The 20,948-nt window shown below is 47.4% G+C and overlaps 1 protein-coding gene across 1 annotated transcript; it reads left to right on the top strand.

Moving 5' to 3' along the window:
* The first annotated feature begins 12,206 nt into the window (after window positions 1-12,206).
* LOC129326016 (olfactory receptor 52W1-like) lies at window positions 12,207-13,151 on the top strand. Its single transcript, XM_054974088.1, has one exon. It carries the CDS (start codon window positions 12,207-12,209, stop codon window positions 13,149-13,151), a length of 945 nt encoding a protein of 314 aa, XP_054830063.1.
* Window positions 13,152-20,948: the final 7,797 nt, after the last annotated feature.

Here is a 20,948-nt window from a genome sequence, read left to right on the forward strand (position 1 = left end):
GAAAGCCTACACCCTGGAAATCTAGTTGGTCTCCAAGGTGCTGCTGGACTTGAATCTTACTCTTCTACTACAGACCAACATGGCTTCCCATCTGAATCTATCCGTCAAGGAATTTTTTCTCTCTGGCTTCATGGCTTTCCAATGAAGACTTCTTCAGAGCTCCTGCCATAAAAGCCTGATCCACATACACAGCATGCAGCTACGATGCTGAATTAGTTGGCTGTGGTATAGGGGAAACAATACTTTAGACTAGGATTCTTTCTTCCACAAGAAAATTGCTGGGAATGAAATCTACCTTAATAAATGTTAAGTTCTACCTTTTCTACAATTTATTGCATGAGGATTAATTACTGCATATTTGGGGGGGGGGAACCTTCTGACGGAGTGATTCTGCTACCAAACAAAATATTACTAGTAAGTAGGAGGGCTGTACTGTGACAAAATGGTTCAGTGAGATGCTTTGGTGAAGGAATAGGGACTGTAGACTACACTACTGTATATGGCTACTGACATGTCCTGGGTCCTCCATTCGCTGTTAATATTGTGCACCATTTCCTCATTTTTGATGACAAGAACTTTCTAATATTGCTGCTAACTCCAAACATTTCTAATGGTTTTTTTTCAATTTGTGAATGTGGCAGGGAGTTGAATGCCTTTTTGTAATCAATCCAGGCTATGTGCAAATTTGTTTTCTTCCTTTTGCAATTTTTAAACAATATGTTATGGATCATTCATTAATCTTTTGTTCCACAAGACCTTTGGCAGTTCCCTTTCTGTTCCTTTGGTAAAATGTCTTTATCAGTTAGATATTGTTGAACTGCATCATCAGTATCATCCGCACCGTTGTTGTTTTGATTTCTTTCAGAATTGTTTTAGCTCTGCATAAGATGTCTGCTTGTTTTCAGAATTTCTGCCTTGGCCCTCCTACTGCATCGTTTATTGAAAGTCTCTGGCATGGATCATATTGACTTGAACTATGTAATCCACCTTGTGTCTCTGTGAGAAAGGTAGACTATATATGTATGTCTTAGATCCAGAGGAGTTAGCCGTGTTAGTCTGTAGTAGCAAAATAGAAAAGAGTCCAGTAGCACCTTTAAGACTAACCAACTTTATTGTAGCATAAGCTTTCAAGAGCCACAGCTCTCTTCGTCAGATGCATCGAGAACCACAGCTCTCTTCGTCAGATTCATGGAGGGTATGCTACAATAAAATTGCATCTGACAAAGAGAGCTCTGGTTCTTGAAAGCTTATGCTACAGTAAAGTTGGTAAGTCTTAAAAGTGCTACTGGACTCTTTACTATATACGTGTGTGTGTATCCCTCCACTGGAATATTAAGTAGTGTGGATTTGCTCTGGCCCTCGCTGTTCCGCGCTGCTTCCTGTAAGAATTATAAGCAAGCATTTCTCACTGACTCACATGCTCAGTCTTGAAAAAGATAAGCAGCCAGAGTCAACCAGCTCATTTACTTCCTATAAAAGTCTTCTGTTCTCAGTGCGACAATCTAATCACTGGTTCCATGCACAAAAAAACCCCTCAGAAAATAAGTTTGCTACCTAGATGGAAAGTACCATGGCCTGCTCAGAAGAACATCCTTCCTTAGCAGGTAAAAATCAGGCCGTGCAATAATGTTGGCCTACAGAGCTGTGCCAATATAAGCAGGCTATACTCCATAACCCCTGAATCTCTCAGAAATCCAGCTAAAGCGTCTCTTTTCCCTTTTCTACATAATATAGCTCTCAGTAAGAATCTTAAAACTTCCAATTCACTCTCCAATTCAATTTAAATAGATTAGAAAATATGACGTATGTCCCTCCCCATAAGGGCCCTTGCCCTCCCAGGCCCACTTGGGATCAGCCCCCCTGTCTGCCTTCACGGGGCGAGGACATCTGGCCCGGCCGACCCCGCCTTCCTGCAGGCAGCAGTGCTGCGCCCCCCCCCCCCCCGGTCTCTGCGGGCAGCGCCCCCTGGGGGCTTGGCTCTGCGGCGGCGGCGGCTGCTGCCACCCTGCTTGGTGTGAGATGGGTGTTGAGTGGGGGTGAAAGAGAGGGAAGAGTGAGCGATATGATTGGTTGATGACGGGGAGTGTGGGCAGAGTGAAGGCAGTCTGAGACTGAGAGTGGAGAGCAAAAGTGTCAGTCAGAGGAAAGCAGGCGAGCTGTGTGCTGCCTGAGTCTGTTGAAGTGTTTATGAGAGAAATATGACCTGTGTGGACCCTGAACTGAACATGTCTGTGAAAGGACACTCAGTCAGGGAAAGGGAGGCCGGCTGTGTGCTGCCTGAGGAGTTTTAAGCATTTCTGTGAGAGAAATATTGAGTCTAGAGAAAGCAGGCAAGCTGTGTGCAGCCTGAGTGACTTTAAGCACGTCTGTGAGAAATACCGAGTTCGAGAAAGAGGCTAACTGCGTGTGAAGCCTTTAAGCACGGCGGAAAGGCATTCTGAGGGGACAGAAAGCCAAAGAGACAGGGTGTTCAGTTAAATCCTCTGAGGAATATAGAACTGTTATAAAGGAAAGAGACACAGAGAACTAGTAGGATTTATAAGAGAGAACATAATCTGCCGAATTTTAGTAAAATTGTAGCAGGAAATACAAGTAAAAGAGAAAAACGGCAGAGTTTATGGGGATGAAAAAGGAGGCTCCGATTCAGAAGTGCAATGAGTTAAATTTACCTCATGAGGGGAAAAGTGTAGAAGAACTGAGAGTTATACTGATACAAAGCAGAGTGGAGCCAAGTAGAACGGCAGAGGAGAGAGACCCTGAGGGAACGTACAACCCTAGTCCAGAATATTTAGAGTTTCTGAGAGAAAAGTTGAAAGTTGAGGCAGAACTTAGAACTCGAGAGATGGAAAGACAAACTGGTTTGGAAGCAGAAAGATTACAGTTAGAAAGAGAGATCCTTGTCTATTGAAAGTATAGCATCGAAAGCGTCCCCGTGGCCATCTGTCTGCCCTTCCATTTGCAGCAGGCACGGACAGCCCTTCAGGGAAAAAAGCGACATGCTTCAAAATTGGCCACCAGTTTGGGGATGCTCGTGCAAGCTGCCGTAGCCAAAATGAAGGGGACTGGAACTCTGTGGCCAGGCTGTCTCTTGCTGGCTGCCCTTCTGCCTGTCACATGGACTCAGGGTAGCCCACCTCGCAGGGTTGTTGCTGTGATGGTAAAATGGAGGAGAGGCGAGTGATGTAAGCCGCTTTGGGTCTATATTGGAGAAAAATGTATTAAATCCAGAATAATAAAAAGATCTACAATAATGAAATAATAAAAATCTACGATAATATAATAAAAAGATAATAATCAACTCGATAATAAATAAATCAATAATAGTAAAAATCTGTCTGTCTTACTTTGCACAGGGGTGGCATTATGTAGAACGCTCAAGAGCAGGAGGTGGAGCAAAACTTTTTAGTTCCTCATGAAACTTCTTAGTCCCTCGTGGCAGTGTGGTCAGTGTAGCACGTAACAAAGACTCAGTGTCTATGTCACAACCTGGTTCACGCTGACCCTTGGGGAGAAGAGGAAGATCCGGCGGGGCACACTCCAGAGCACCCCAACCCCACAGAAGGAGTGGGAGAGCAGGGCAGGGGCACAGCTGCAGGGCCGAGGGAAGCGCTGAGCGGGTCTGCAGGGCAGCAGAAGAACAGACGGGGGGGGGCTGACAGGGAGACCCTCGCGCCCCGGGGGAAAGGTCTCCCCTGCTGCAGAGGTCTCCTTGGGGGAAAGGCTCTCCTCTAGGGTTGCCAGATAGTCCCAACAAAAATACTGGACACACTCGATAAAAAATTATCAACCGGTGCCACCACACTGCCAGTGCTTGATATGGGAACTTTATTGAGGATGTTCACATTACATTTTATATTTATATTTGCTGAAATGAAATAATGTGAGGCTGTAAGACACCTTAGAATCTCTAAGGGCACCCCCTGCATACACAATACGCAAGTTCTGCAGGCCAGCTGGGGGGGGGCGGGTAGGAGGAAATGGGTGTGTGGGTTAGGGTCGCCAAGTCCATGTTGGGAAATTCCTGGAGAAATGGGGGCAGTGCCTAGGAAGTGTTGAGTTTGGACTTCATTGGGGTTGTGATGCCATAGAGGCCACCCTCCGGAGCTGCCATTTTCTCCAGGTTGGCAATCTCCAGGTGGTGGCTGGAGTTCTCCCGGGATGACAACTCTTCTCCAGACTTCGGAAATCACTTCCGTCGGAGAAAATGGCTCCTTAGACTGTTTCTGATTGACTCCAGCGAATCTCACAAGGCCTGGGCGAGAGATGCAGAGGTAACAATTCCCCCCCACTCCCCCTTCAAAGAAGGGCTCAGTGCTGTTAGGGGAGAAAGGGGGGCTGCTTGTGGGTGGGTGGGAGGAGCGATGTGCTGTGACTTAGGCTAAAGCCCAGGATGGCTGGGGGGCTTGTGGGGCCAAATGAAAAAGTTCTGGGGACTGGGGGTGCCCCCTCCCCAGGCGTACTTCTAATGCCCCTGCTTCAAATCCATCCTTTCTTTCCATCCCCACCCCACATTTTCTGTCTCTATTTATTTCCCAGATCAAAGATTTTGGGGGGCTGCAGCTACCCCCTTTTCTGCTTGTTCTGGGGGCACCCTACTTTGAAGCTGTTAACTGAAGAACTGGGCTTTGTAGTAGGACCCAGTCTATGCCCACTTAGAGGGCAGAGTCCACTGAATACGGAGGCGTATGATATGTGCTCCTACAGTCTTTATTTGGGGGGGTACAGAGCTTTTCAGTTTCCCCCAATATCTGTGTTTTGCTCTGCAAATACAGAACTAGAAACGGCGAACAAGGAACTGGCAACTGGCAACCAACTTCAGCGTCATGAATCAGCCGGGGAGCTGGCATATTTCAAACGCCCTCGAGAAACTGAGCTGGGAGGTTCTGTGGACCCAGGTGGCGGAGAAGAACACCTGATTTCACAACCATCGCCACAACCTCATAGCCCACAGATACAGTTATTGATTTAGAACATTTCTGTACCACCCCTCCAGAGAACCTGTGGGAGAAGGCTGAGGTGGGAGGTAGGGGCTCTGAGGGTCTTTTGGCTGACTCTACGTGTTTCTTCCACCCCTTCTGCTCCAGTCATCCCCCCTCCTGTCTCCCAATTCAGTGGCAAGCCGGGGGGCTGGACTTGTTCTCAGCGCAGGGAACAGGGAAAGCCATGCCATCCGCACTCCCACCCAGAAGAGGCTGATATTCCTAAATGATGCCAGAACTCCAGCAGTCTTATGATCGAACCTTCCAAACTCTCACAGAACATTCTGGAAACCAACCGGGTCCGCTTGTGTTAGCAGTGGACCGTCTCCCCCTGCAGAGGGGTAACCATGGCTATAAAAGATAGCATTACGGTAAAGTCCAAGCATGCCTATAACGGCTAGAGAGCTGACCATAGCACAGGGCTTAATTTGTTCCCCTTCACCAGGTCACCAGAAACCTGCTCGGCATTAAGAAAGCAAAGCAAATCCGGCCCGTGCCATGAGTTGAGTCCAGCTCAGCTTGGGACCGTCCCCTGCCTTTGATGGTTGCCGCCATAGCATCCTGCGCTCGGCTTGCGAAAGTGGCCCGTCAGCAGGAATGCTGCAATGACCCTCCAGGACAACCTTCCGGGAGTCTCCAGCCCCAGGCCCGAGGCCATTCCTACCCGTGCAGCTGAGGGACTTGAAAGGGAGCTGGATTGTAGGAGCCCATCCCCTGGTGCCCACAGAGCTGCCCCTGACTGCACTGGGAAGGTTATCCCCACCCCTCAGTCAACAAAAGACCACCATCACAGCTGGGCCTGGGATAAAAAGCACATCCGGACCCTCGAACTGTTTTGGTCACAGACGTGAGACGATGATGATGATGATAACTGCGCTTATATACTGCTTTTCTAGACAGATTAGTGCCCCACCCAGAGTGGTGAACAAGCTAGTGTTATTATTCTCCCCACAATGCAGCTGGGCAGCTGGGCTGAGAGGAGGGGCTGACCCAAGGCCACCTTCTGAGCTCATGGCAGGAGTGGGGTTCGAACCAGCAGAGTGCTGATTCGCAGCCAAACCACTTAACCGCTGTGCTACAGCCGGGATCCACCTCTTCATTGGAAGGCAAATCGTGGGGAAAGGGGAGCTTGTTCTTAACCACACGGGCATTGCACAGCATCCCAGCCAAAGGGGGACACAAAGAAGTGTTCCCCACTCACCCACCCGCCTATTTTTTAGCCAGCCCCAGCACTCCTCCCTCCACTGCAGCCCACAAAGAAACCACAGACCCCGGAGCAATACTTAGAAGGATTTCCCGTTGGTGGCCCCCTATGCCTAGGCACCAGCACAGGCCAAAGGACACCTCCGTGCTTCTCACTAGGAGGGTCCCAAACCCACCTTGTGCCCCCTGCAGCCACACAGCAGCTGAAAGGAACGGCTTCTAAAGGGGGGAGCCCAAATGGGCTCAGCATGAAGTGGCGGGAAGGGCTCCTGTCTTTCCCCCCTCCCAAAACCATTTTCCCACATGGAGACAGCACGGGGGGTATTAGTACCCCACTTTTACTGCTTCACAAGCACAAACCCTCCACATGGAGCAACAAAAGAGGGAAAATGACCACCACCACCCCACACAGAAAAGAGTCCAGTAGCACCTTTAAGACTAACTTTACTGTAGCACAAGCTTTTGAGAACCACAGCTCACTTCGTCAGATGCAACCAACCCCCCCCCCCCCACACACACACACATACACACAGTTTTCATGCAGGAAAACGGCTTGAGGGAAAGCTGAAACCTTTCACCCCTCTGGTGGGGCCCCAAGCCCATTTGGGATTCCCTTTTTTAATAAGCCAACAACCTGAAAGTGTAGTTTGGCCCACAGAGCTCCACCATTGATGGAGCTCATTAAGATGAAAAAGAAAACAACAGTGGAGACCACTGCTCCCGCCCACCGCTGCCCTCCTCAGGCAGCCCAACAAAATAGCATCCCCCCCCCCACACACACATGCACACACGCCAAAGTGAACCTAACACACCTCGCCAGGGGCCAAAGCTGCATGCTGGGGGGAATGCCAGGGGTTCAGGCGCTTGGGCAACATGCTGCAGTGCCACTGGAGGGCATTGCCTCAAGGGTGGTGAGGCAGCCTGCCCTGGAAATGCCAGCTCCACTTCTGGGGCAAATGAGCCAGTGGAGGGCAAAGGAGGTGAATCGCGGGGGCCCATCACTCTCCCTCTCCCCAGAGGACTGGGCTGCATGAGAAGGCGATCCACGAGGCGATAGCAAGAGATCTGTGGCCAAATACAGGCCCCATTCAGAATTGATTGCCATTTTTTCAATTGGGTTGTTGATATTTTCACCGGAATAGATCTAAACAGGAATAGAAGTTTTGGTACATAGAAGGATTTAATTATGTGGAATCTATCCCATCAAGAAAGGTTCAGTTTTTTCTTATTTTGCATATCTGATTTTATGTCTGAAATTATTTTATCATGATTAAGTTTAATAAGATCATTAACATCCACTGATATTTTAATACCTAGATAAGTTAACTGTTTATTAGTCCATTGGAAGTTATATGAGTTATATTCCACAGATCCCAAAAGCTATCAGGGATCTTATAGCAATATTTTTAGTTGCAGCGAAATCGGCGATAGCTTCAGTCTGGAATCTGAAGAAAGTGCCAACTAAAGAGATGTGGCTCTCTAAGATATGGGACCATTTCATCCTGGATAAAATTGATGACAATCTCCTCAATGCTGAACGCTTTCCCGCCAGTTCCAATTTCTATGAGAAATGGTTCCCTTTTCTTGAATTTATAGACATGCACGATTTACATCCCAGAATAAGAATTGCTCAGACGTTGACTCAGTTTTCTGATATTTGGTAATATTATGTATGCTTTGTTTAACAGTTACTGTAATGTTCATATTCTTCAAAACTTGTAAACTATTATTGATTAGTTTTTGTGTTACAGTTGATGTTCATTGTTGATTTCTATTTGTTGTATGTTATAAAGCTTAATTAAAAAGTAAATTAATTAAAAAAAAAGATGAAAAAAAATACAGGCCCCATTTCTCAAAGCAGCCATAGGTGGCCTGAATGCCGGGATGGGGGCGGGCGGGGGGGTTAGCCCTCTCACCTCTGCCCCGCCCCTGCTGCAACTCCCCTTCCACGTGCTCAGGCTGCTGTTTTTCTTTGGGGGGAAACACAGAAGGCACATTGCCTGCGTGGCAGAAGAGGGGCAGCGCTACCCGGTTGCTTGTCCGGCTGTCTTGAAAGAAGGCTGTGTGAATTGTGCCTGGGGAACCACAGGGAAGAGCTCCTCTGACAAGAAATTAAAGGGAATGAGCTGAAGCCCGCCCCCCCCCACCCCCCCACCCCACATGCTGGCAGTAGGGAAGCATTTCCAGAGCTGCCCGGAAGGCCCTGGGGCCCTCCTGCCTGCCTCCCTCTGGCCCTGTGCCTGGGTGGTGGGAACGCGTGGCTGTCCGTGGGCCTTTGGGATTTCAAGAGACTTTCCTTTCTTAGAATCGCTTCAGCCCTTGGGACCCAGTGAGGAGGGAGGCAGTGGGGCATAAATGGCTGCTCCTTTGCTACGCGGCAGCCACTGAGCAGGAACAAGGCTCGTTCCGCCCACACCAGGACGCCCCTTCAGCCTGCATGGGTGAGTAGTGTGAGCCTGGGCACAGAACCACGTTACTGGGAAAGGTGCAGAGGGACACGCGGGGAGAGTCTGGAGGGTCCTGCCAGGTGGGCATGGGGCAGGGAGGCGTATTTAATTTGTGGGCAATGGCATGTCTGCTTGCCACTAGGGCAACTGTGCAGGGTGGTCCTGCAGTGCTGCCCCTGCTTCTTGGAATGGCCCCAAGCTGCCGGGAGGCCTCGACACTGTTCCGGGGGTCCTGAGACCCTTGGCGGCTTCAGCTTCATGCTCTACCATCTCACCAATGGGCGAGGCTCATGGCGGGGGCGGGGGAGAGGGGGAGAGAAGAGTTCCGCAAGCGAGATAGATTCAGGGATCCAGTCGTCCGGCATAGAGGAGCGTTCCTTTCTCCCCCATGGAAGGTGGTCAGAGGGAGGCTGGAGGCCAGAGCAGAGCTGGCGTGAGACAGACAAGCAGTCCCCCTCGGCTGGCACAGGGGTGTAGTCCTACCACCAGCCAGTGGGAGAGGGGAGTGACAGCTGCAGCTTGAAGAAAGCCCCGCAGCCCTTCGGGAATCCCCCCGGCCTCGTTTTGACATGAGGACCCTTCCTCATTCTTCTCCAATTATTTTTTATTTTATTTTATTTACATAGAAACATAAATCAGGAGGGGATTCCAAGGGTCATCAAGTCCAGCCCCTGCACAAGGCAGGAAATTCACAGCTATCCCCCCCTCCCTCAGTGACCGCTGCACTATACCCAGAGGAAGGGGAAAAAACCCTTCAGGATCCCCGGGCAATCTGGCCTAGAGGGAAATCCTTCCTGACCCCAAAGTGGCAACGGAGATAGCCCTGGGCATGTAGGGAGGGGCTGGGAGGGCCTTTGCTGCCTTCACACCCCGCAGTGGGACTCAAACCAGCTCTGAGACGTCATTTTCTGCTCCTCCAACTTAACAGCCCTGTGACTGGTCGGCTGGGTTGTGAGTGACTGACCCAATTCACTTTCGTGTGGGCTCTGAAATGTAGCACGAGGAACCCTCCCCAGTTGTCTGCAATGGACATGCTGGAGTGTCTTTGTCGGAAAGAACGGGACCTGCGCAGGCATCGCAGCCCTCTCAGAGCACTGCAGCCCCTGGCGCCACAGGAAGTGTGCCCGCTGCCTCCCGTGGCACGCAGGAGACCCAGGCTGCAGCAGCCCTGTTGATACCGTGGGAAGGCCACACGGCAGTGGCTGCCACAGGCTGTGGACACAGCAGTCAGCCCCTAATGGGCCTTATTCTTTATTTAATGCATTTGCCCAGTGGGGCCCCAACACAGCTTACATCGTGGGGCTGGTCAGGCTAAGAGCGGGTGACTGGCCCAGGGCCACCCAGAGCACTTCCACGGCAGAGCCGGGATTTGAACCTGGCTCTCACAGATCCTCACCCCAACACTCCAGCCACACCACCACACTCGAAAGCTGGTTTGCTCTTGCAGCTTTTCCACTGAGGCAGGCGGTGCTCCCGTTACACGCGATCAATGCATTGGCTCAGCTGCCTCGGGCCCGGCACTGACGGCTTGCAGAACGGAGCCCTGCTATGGACACCCCCTGGCCATCGATCTGTTCCCACCTGCTGGGACAAGACAGCCAAAGGGGCTTCAAAGCTGGGAAGGGTTTTTGTTATTCCAAATCATGCAACGGGAAGCCACATGGGGGTGTTTCCAGAGTACCCAAATGCCTGCAAGTTGGACGAGGCACTTCAGTGGGGTGGGGTGGCTCTGGGGAGAGGAGGGTCTGCTTCCACTTCGGGGCTTGGCTTGCTGCGTGCCAGTGGCTCGCTGGCGTGAGGGGCAGCTGCACCGGGCAGGCCTGGGGTCAGCCGCAGAGCACGGCCTTCTGGGCATTCCAGCGGCAGCGGCTGCTGCTCCACCAGACCTCCCGGCAGAAGCAGGGGGAGCTCCCAAATGGCGAGCCTCATGCAATTCATTTCGTGAAGCCCCGTATCCATGGGGCATGAAGGCGGACTGACCGCCCCGAGTCCTGGCCGCTCACCGGAAACGCCGGTGTGCAAGGCGCCTCTCAAGAGTCATCTGGTCATGGACTTCCACCGGTTAGAGTGCCGCGTGTGAACTCCTTCCCTCATCCTCCCCCACCCCCAGCCCGGTGCTACAAATAATAAGTATTGCTGCTACATTTGCAATGGTTATAATTTGTCACTACACCTTGATATAACTAAAGATAAGGAACTCGTTCATACTCATCCCTTGAACACAGCTGTCCGTCACTGAAATTGTTCAGAGTCCATGGCATGAGCTGTGCTCATTTTATAGGATGCTGAGCTTGATAATAACAATAATGATATCGACAACTGTGCTTATATACTGATCTTCTGGACAGACGAGTGCCCCACCCAGAGCGGAGAACAAAGTCAGTGTTCTTCTTATCCCCACAATACAGCTGGGCTGAGAGGAGGGGCTGGCCCAAGGCCGAGCTCATGTCATGGCAGGAGAGGGATTCGAAGCAGCAGACTGCTGGCTCACAGCCCAGCCACTTAACCACTACACTACAGCAGCTTGTTAGTGCTTCAGTCTGGACCGGGAGCATCTCTCTGTAGCCACCAGCCACAGAAGGCAGGCGAGCCTGAGAGGAACCTGAGTGCGTGTGCCTTAGGAGAAAGAAAAAGAAAGAAAGGAGGGAAGGAAGGAAGGAAGGAAGGAAGGAAGGAAGGAATAATGGGAGGCATTTCCAGTATGGGGGGTTCACCCAAGGGGGGGGGGGATACAGGATGCAGAAACGGAAGCAAGCAAGACTGTGCCATCTGGGTCATCCACGGCTTCAAGGGTTCAGGGGCTCAGTTCCTGTTTCCCACATTTGGGTCCAGGCTGCCTTCCCAAACTGCCTCTCAGATGCTGGTGAAGCGTTTCCTTTGCAGGTAAGCGCACCTGTAGGCAATGCATGGCAGGATAACGGCAACCTTTGTTTTCCTCCGACAGAGCGCTGAGGGATGCAGGCCACCTCCGGGATGCAACGGACGCCCCGTGCCACCGGCTTTGGTGCTCCAGTGCTTTTCCTGCCAGGCATTCTTGGGCTGGATGCTCCGTCCACGTCTAGACTCGGTATGCCAACCTGCTCCTGAGGAGCTGCATTGTGAAAACAGAGGCCATTGTGTGCTCCCAGGAGGGGCCTCTGCACCTCCAGCCCTCTTGGCTGGGTGTGGGTTTGAATCTGGGCTTCTCCCCAGTGTGCCGGACACTCTCCCCAGTGCAGCATCTGGGGCCCTCACACGACTCTGACCCTCGCGCAACTCTGTGCTTGCTTTTTGAACCCTGGCTCCAGCCGTCTCGGTGCCTTTGCACCATAAGCCACTTGGGAGCACCTGCAACCCTGGCTACGGCATGTCCCTTCTGGGGGCCACAGGGCTGCTCTTCTTCCTCTTCCTCCTGCTCTTCCCCACCGGATGTAGCAGAACTTGGTGATCTGGAGAGACCATGGCTGGAGCTCTGTTTTGGACCAACTTCCTAGAGCCCTCCCCCCTGGGGTGAAGGGTCCTGAAGGAGCTGTGAGGGCGGTCCAGGTTACGCCCCCCGCCCCGATCCCTCTGTGCCTGCCCGAGATCTCCCACGAGGATGCCCAACGTCAGCCAAGCGCCTCCTCCCTATTTCCTGCTGGTGGGGGTCCCTGGCCTTGAGGCCTTCCACACCTGGCTCTCCGTTCCCTTCTGCTGCATGTACCTCCTGGCCCTGGTGGGGAACCTCTCTGTCCTGTTGATCATTGAATCTGACCCCAGCCTCCACCAGCCCATGTTCCTCTTCCTCTGCGTCTTGGCTGCCACTGACCTGGGTCTCTCCACTTCCATCGCCCCTAAGTTGCTGGCCATCCTCTGGGTGAATGCCAGGGGAATTGGCTTTGATGCTTGCCTGGCCCAGATGTTCTTCCTCCATGCCTTCACCGCCATGGAGTCAGGGGTGCTGCTGGCCATGGCCTTTGACCGCTTTGTGGCCATTTGTGCCCCACTGAGGTATGGCGCCATACTCACCCCCCGCCTGATCGCGAAGGTGGCCCTGGCGCTGAGCCTGCGGGCCGTGCTGATCGTTGTTCCCTTCCCTCTGCTGGTGAAACGCTTCCGCCACTTCCATTCCAATGTGATCTCCCACTGCTACTGTGAGCACATGGCGCTGGTGAAGCTGGTCTGTGGCAACACCAGGGCCAACCACCTCTATGGGCTGATCCTCTCGCTGTCTGTGTCAGGCCTGGACATCGCGGGCATCTCCGCCTCTTACTTCCTCATCCTCCAGGCGGTATGCAGGCTGCCGTCCAGGGAGGCCCAGCGCAAAGCCTTCGGCACATGTGGGGCCCACATCAGCATCATCCTGGTGTTCTACATCCCAGGGCTCTTCTCTTACTTGACCCACCGCTTCGGCCACCAGGTCCCCCAGCCCGTCCACATCATCTTGTCCATTCTGTACCTCCTGGTGCCCCCCATGCTGAACCCGCTGGTCTACGGAGCCAAGACTAAGCAGATCCGAACCAGAGTGCTCAAACTGTTCTTCCTAGCAAAGGAAACCTTCTGAACCACACATGTCTCGGCGGTGGGGGGGACATGGGGAGGGGGGGGGCTCCCTTCAGCTCAGTTCAGAACTGGCTCAGCATTTTCAGGTTTTCTCTGTGTGTGTTCACAGAGATCAACACATGGATATACTGGCCCCAGAAGGCCTTCCGAGGAGGGCAACAAAGATGGTGTGTTTTCTGCTGCCCCAGAAGGTCGGACCACAACCAACAGCTTGAAATTAAATCAAAAGAGTTTGGGGCTAAACATTAGGAAGGACTTCCTGACAGTAGAACAGGCTTCCTTGGGAGGTGTTTGGCTCTCCTTCTTTGGAGGTTTTTAAGCAGAAGCTAGATGGCCACCTGACAGCAATGCTGATTCTGGGAACCTGGGCAGATCATGAGGGGAGGGGCAGGAAGGGTTACATCAGTGCTTGGTTCTCGTAGCCCCTTCTTACACGCCCAGGATAAGGCTGATCGCCACTTTGTGGTCAGGAAGTAATTTTCCCCAGGCCAGTTTGGCTAGGGATCCTGATGGTGTTTTGCCATCTTCTGGGCATGGAGCAGGGGCCACTGGGTGTGTGTGGGGGGGGGGAGGTAGTTGTGAATTTCCTGCACTGAGCAGAGGGTTGGACTAGATGACCCTGGAGGTCCCCTCCAACTCTGTGATTATATGATTCCCTTGGATAAAGCAGTTCAGTCAGTGGCCCCTTACAAGGTTTCCACTTGATACCTGGAATAAATAAATTTATGATTTCTCTTCAGTCAGAGGGCCGTTAGCCTGTAAGAGAAAGAGTGCTAAAGAGGATAGCCATCTCAGTACAGCCCTGCGGTTTAGTGGTTAGTGCATCGCTCTAGAACAGACAGAGACTCTCCGTTTCCAGGTGCCTTTTTTAAAAGGATTATTTCCCTCATGGGTGGGTGGAACCCCATAACACTAAAGGATAAAGACAAACTTCTATGAAGAGAAACAAAACAAAGGATAAACGTAGTAGAAACTGTGACAATGAAACTAAGTTTATATTGTGAAAATTCTAGAAATATAATGCACTTTAGCCCATACAGAAGTGATCATGTATAATGTAATGAGAATACAATTACAAAAATACCTAATGTAAATACAATATCAAATTGTATATTCATAATTAACACCGGCTGGCAGCAATCAATTCTGACACCAGCACCAATCAGTCATTTCTAGAATCATATATTCATATACTGAATACTAGCAGTACTCCGTTTCAAAACAATTTTTTTCAGTAAAAGATTATTAGGGAAGACTATGTCCAAAGCTTGAAATCATGTTGGATTCATGTAATTTCCTGGTCTCCTGGCATCAAATAAATCAGCCAGAGTTGGGCCTGTAGCAGACTGGAAAACTGGATCCCCTCATACTGTGTAACATTTGTTTTTGTTTTTTTGAAAAATTTTTATTGGGTTAGAATCCATTATTTCCACATTTACATTCAATTTTCCCCAATTTTTTCATCTCTAACCCCCTCCCTTTCCCCCCCCTTTTTGTTGACTTCCAACAGCTTTCCAACCCTTTGTCCCCTTTCCCTTACTTTTATTAGCTTCCTCTATCTAAAACAAATATATATTCTCAATTATTCTAAGCAGTACATCCTTAACTATTTTTAACATTATATGCCCAAACTGTAAGCCTTTGTTTCCATCTTAGATAAACAATTTATCCCAATTTTTCAATTTCAGGTATTTCTATATATCATAAACCATATAGATCATACATTCGTTTATATCAAACAATTTGACTTATTCTCTCTATATATTACTCATTCTATCTTTTTATAATAGTTCTATATATCTCTCCTCACGTAGTCAATCAATTTGACCCATCTATATCTTCAGACATTCAGTTTGGTACCAAACTTGTCAGAAAAAAAAGAAAATATTGTTAGTTAATCGCTCCTTATATTTAGTCCTTATAATTAATTATTTTCTCTATGTTCTGTTTGTTAACCTATATATATCTATATATATGTCAATCTATTAATCTGACTGCTTATTAATTCACATTTATCTCTTCTCCCCCCGGTAAAGTCTCCCCCCTCTACTTCAATACTTCAGTAGTTCTCAAACTGCCACAGTTTTCCTCCCACCTCCCATTTCTTCTCCAGGTATTGTTTCAGCTTCTCCCAGTCTGTGTTGAACTGCCCTGAGTCCAGATCTCTCAGTTTTCTTGTCATCTTGTCCATTTCAGCCATATACAGCAATTTGTAAGTCCAATCTTCAATAGTTGGCACTTCTTGTACTTTCCATTTTTGCGCATACAAAAGTCTAGCTGCTGCTGTCATATAAAATATCAACGTCCTGTGTTGGGCTGGAATTCCCTCCATTCCCAAGTTCAGTAGCAGGAGTTCTGGGTTCTTATTAATTTGAAATTGTAAAATTTCACTCATTTCTCTTATTATTTCCCCCCAGTACTGCCTGGCTACCTCACACGACCACCACATATGATAGAGGGAGCCCTCATGCTTCTTACATTTCCAGCATTTATTAGAAGTATTCAAATTCCCTAGCGCAATCTTCTTTGGTGTCATGTACCAACGATAGATCATTTTGTAAATGTTCTCTTTGATATTAGTACATGTCGTTGTCTTCATTGTAGTTTTCCACAAGTATTCCCATGCCTCCATTGTTATTTCTTTATTAAAGTTTATAGCCCATTTCACCATTTGTGTTTTAACTATCTCATCCTCGGTATACCACTTCAACAGTACTTGGTATACCTTGGATATTCTTTTCTTATCTTCTTTAAGAAGGGTCTGCTCTAGTTCCGAATTCTCTATTCGTATACCTCCCTTTACAGAGTCCGAATTATATAAGTCTCTGATCTGTCTATACTGGAACCAATCGTAGTTAGGTGATAGTTCCTCTCGTGTCTTTATTCTAAGTTTGGATGCTTCAGTTTTAGTTATTTCTTTATACGTTAAACATTGTTGTTCATTATCAACAGCTCTCGGGTCTATCACCTCATATGGAACCACCCACAAAGGGGTTCCTTCTTGTAGATAAATTCTGTACTTCTTCCAGATTATGTATAAACTTCTCCGAACAAAGTGATGCAGGAACATCGAGTTGACCTTTACTTTGTCATGCCATAAATATGCGTGCCATCCAAATATTTTTTTATATCCCTCTAGGGCTAATAGTTTCTTGTTCTTTAATGTCATCCATTCTTTCAACCAAACTAGGCAGATTGCATCATGATAAAGTCTCAGATTGGGCAGTTGCATTCCGCCTCTTTCCTTTGCATCTTGTAAAACTTTCACTTTCACTCGAGGCTTCTTGCCTGCCCAAACAAAATCTGATATTTTCCTCTGCCATTTTTCAAATTGTTTGGAGTCTCTGATGATTGGTATTGTCTGTAGCAAAAACATTACTCTTGGTAACACATTCATCTTAACTGCTGCAATCCTGCCCAACCATGACAAATTCAATCTATTCCATTTAATCAAGTCTCTCTCTATCTGAGTCCATAGTTTTTCATAATTGTTTTTGAATAGATCTATGTTCTTTGCAGTTAATTCGACTCCCAAATATTTCACTTTACTTGTTACTTCACAATCCGTTGTTTCCATTAACAATTGTTGTTTCTGCTTAGTCATATTTTTGCATAATATCTTTGACTTCTTTTTGTTAATGAAGAAACCTGCCAAGTCTCCAAACTCCTTGATCTTATCTATCACTCTTGGCATGTTCTCCAATGGGTCCTCTACAATTAACATTATGTCATCCGCAAATGCTCTGACCTTGTATGAATAGTCCTTTATTTTTATTCCACGAATTTCATCATCTTGACGTATTTGTATCATCAGAATCTCCAATACTAAAATGAACAACAATGGAGATAACGGGCAACCTTGTCTTGTTCCTTTACTTATCGTCAATTTCTTGGTCAATTCATCATTCACCACGATTGCTGCAGTCTGGTCTCTATAAATTTCCTTAATTGCTCTGATGAATCTTTCTCCCAATTGTAGCTTTTCCATAGTGGCAAACATAAAGTCCCAGTTTAAATTGTCAAACGCTTTTTCAGCGTCTACAAAGAAGAAACCAACCTCTTTGTCACAACGCTTGTCATAATATTCAATAGCATTGATCACTGTCCTTAAGTTGTCTCTTATTTGTCTATCTGGCAAAAAGCCTGCTTGTTCCTCCTCTATAACTTCCGAGAGCCACCCCTTCAATCTCTCCGCCAATATCTTCACAAAAATTTTATAGTCATTGTTGAGTAGCGATATAGGTCTATAATTTTTCACATTAGTCAGGTCTTGGCCCTCTTTTGGGATCAATGATATATTCGCTTCACTCCAAGTTTCTGGAATCCTTTGATCCCTTAAAACCCCATTCATCACCTCTTTTAGGAATGGTGCCAGTTCATTAGCCATTGTCTTATAGAATTTAGCCGTAAGTCCATCTGGCCCTGGCGCCTTTCCTAGATTTGCAGATTGTATTGCCTTACTTATTTCCTCGTCAGTTACTTCACTATTCAACTTATTTCTCCAAGCTTCCGAGATTTCTGGAAGTTTGGTTTTCTCCAAATATGACGCTATTGATTCTTTGTTTACTTCTTTTTTATTATACAGCTTAGCGTAAAATTTATAAAAGGCTCTACTAATGGTAGCCTGCTCCAAATACGTTTTGTTATCTTCGCAAATTTTATTTATTATCTTCTTTTCCCTTTTCTTCTTCAATTGCCATGCCAGGTACTTCCCAGGTTTATTAGCACCCTCAAACGCTTTTTGATTCAGTCTTTTGAGATTCCATTCCAATTCTTTATTGCTCATTGCTGTTAGCTGTTCTTGAAGTATTTTAATTTCCTGGTATACCTTCTTTTTCCCTGGTCTCTTTTTTAGCTGTATTTCTTTGGCTTTTATTTTCTCCTCAATCTCTTGTCTTTTCTCCTCTTTCTTCTTTCTTGCTCTACCATTTAAGTCCATTAGTATGCCCCTTACAACCGCCTTGTAAGCATCCCAAACTTTATTGGTTGGTACTTCTTTATTCACGTTGTATTGTATAAAAAACTTTGTCTCTCTTCTCAGTATTTCCATATTCTCTCTTTCCTGTAACAAGTCCTCATTTATTCTCCATGCTTTCCTTTTTCTCTTTTTTCCAAATTTCCACATAATTGGGTTGTGATCTGAGCCTACCATAGGCATTATTTCTACCTCCTTAGTCCATAATGCTAAGTCTTTTGAGGCCCAGATCATATCAATTCTTGATAATGTAGAATGCCTTGCAGAATAAAAAGTAAACTGTCTGCTTTTAGGATATTCTCTCCTCCATACATCTTCAAGAGTCTCTTGTTGAGTCAACTCAAAAAAAAGCTTTGGTAATAGTCCTCTTTTCTTTTGTGCCGTTGTAGTCTTTTTGTCTAGTTCCAAGTCTGTCACTCCATTGAAGTCTCCAGCAAGAATTATCTGGTCATATGCAAGATCGTCTAAATGCTTCCTTAAATCCTCAAAGAAGCTTTCTTTTGCACCGTTAGGTGCATAAAGTCCAACTACCAACACTCTCTTTAAATTCCAAATACATTCCACTGCTACAAATCTAGCTTCCACATCTCTCATAACAAATTTTGGCTGTAGCTCCTCTTTTATGTACAACACCACTCCTCTTTTTTTCTTGTTGGAGGCCGCTACATATTCTTTGCCCAGTTTTCCAGATTTTAAATATTTTACATCCTGCTTTCTGATATGGGTCTCTTGCAAACAAACAATGTCACATTTTTGTTTTAGTAGCCAGTGAAAAGTATTTTTCCTCTTATTTGGTGAGTTTAGTCCATTTACATTCCAAGATAATACTTTACACTCCATACTCATGATCTTGTTGGTAAGTCTTTTTCATTGTCCTTAATAAATCGCTCCATCTCTCGCTCAGATCTGATGCGTTTTTTGGCCCCTCCAAACTCAAAGGACACTCCTTCCGGTAACTCCCATCTGTACCTGATTTTCATGTCCTTCAAAATCTGAATTAGCACTTTATATTTTTTCCGATCCAGTAACACTGATCTGGGCAGTTCCTTCATTATAATAATCGTCTTGCCATCAATCTCCAATGGATCTTGAAACTGTTTTGTCACAATCCTCTCTTTCATATTTCGTGTTGTAAACTGCACAATCACATCTCTTGGTAGTTTCCTCTGGGTTGCTATTCTCGAATTCACACGGTATGCCACATCTAGGATAGCCACAACTTCCTCCTCCTCCTTCCCCAGGTACTCAGCCAACACCTCAGTCATCTGTTCTTGCGCTGACTTTCCTTCCACTTCTGGCAAGCCACGAAAACGTAGCTGCTTCTCCATATGTTTAGTTTCTGCAACTGACATTCTCCCCTTCACCAATCTCATCTCTGTTTGTTGCGTGTCTGCTAAATTCTCCATCGCGTCTTCTACTGTTTTAACTCTCTGCTGCGTTCCTTGTAATTCACTTCGTATTGTTTCCATACTGTGTAACATTTGAACCCAAATAGGAAGGGTCTGTAAACAAAATACAGGTATCAGCTACCAGGTCCCCAAATGTATTTCAGAAAAGGGCTTTCATTAAATAATTCAAACTTACTGTGAGAATCCATGTTTGCAATCTCCTAAAAGGGAGAAGGAAAAACCAGCTTATTAGCTAGTTAACTCAAAACGACAATGGAAACCAGAACTGACCCAAGAGCTAAGCACGCTCATAAATAATAACTCATGTTCTATTCAGTCTTCATAACAGGCTTTGCAAAAGATCACCTACAGCCTTCAGCTATTTCCGTAAGCCTACGACTGGCTGCATTGTATATTGCGCTGTATTCCTCTTGTGCATCTTTGTAATTGTGGTCTCACTTGACACTGCCCGTCTGGCCCCCTGGATCCATACCATGGTAACATTGAGACTAGACTACTGTAATGCACTCCGTTGTGGCAGGGGGAGAATGGGGGAGTGTTTGTTGTGTCCGGGTAAGCAAACCCACTCTTCCCTCTGCCTCGGATATACTTTCTTCGGTTGCCACCAGCAGTTTGAAACTGATGAGCCTCTGAGAACACACAGAGTGCCAGCAATGAATGAGCCAATTGGTATGTGGATGAGGAACTTTAACACAACTGGATATTAATCAAAGATCTTTACTGTACAAAACTAGAGTATATAACTGTTGAGCAGAGAATATGCAAGGAAGGAGATATCTTAGCATGCGAGTTAAGCAGCTACGGAAAGGAAGGAAAGGAAGGAAGGAAAGAAAGGAAGGAAGGAAAGAAAGGAAAGGGGTTCTAACTAAACAGTCTTGCAAGTCCCTGATACTACCTCACGGCCCCAAATGGGCTCTGGGACAGGTGAGCATCTAAAGTGCTTTGAGAAACAGAGGCAACCTGCCCTCCTGTCGCCGTTACTCCAGCTCCAATGAACCCACACAAACAAAGGGCTACATGTCTTTTAAACCCTTTGCCCTGAGAGGGTGGGATTTTCCCACCACCACCGATCCAGAGCCAGGAAATCTTCTCTCTGTGCACGCCAGGACACCTTTTTCAAGTCATTCTGGTTTTATTAAGATCTCAGAGATTAGAAAAACAGCCATTCCTCTAGCCCAGGTTGACATAGCAAATGGTTAGGCATTTGCTGGTTTGTGAGTCTTCCCCTTCCTGAGAAGAGATCAGCTTTCTCAGGGGTTGTTTCAGAAGATTGATTAAAGGCCTGCTTGACATCTTTCAATCATAACACACCCTACAAAGGTCTTCCCTCAAAATCAACTCGGAAATTCCAGCTGGTGCAGCACTCCGCAGTTGGTTTTCTCTCAGGAGCTAGACGGAGCAGGCCTACCACTCT

Source organism: Eublepharis macularius, chromosome 3 (assembly GCF_028583425.1).
Source record: "Eublepharis macularius isolate TG4126 chromosome 3, MPM_Emac_v1.0, whole genome shotgun sequence".
Classification (NCBI taxonomy): Eukaryota; Metazoa; Chordata; class Lepidosauria; order Squamata; family Eublepharidae; genus Eublepharis; species Eublepharis macularius.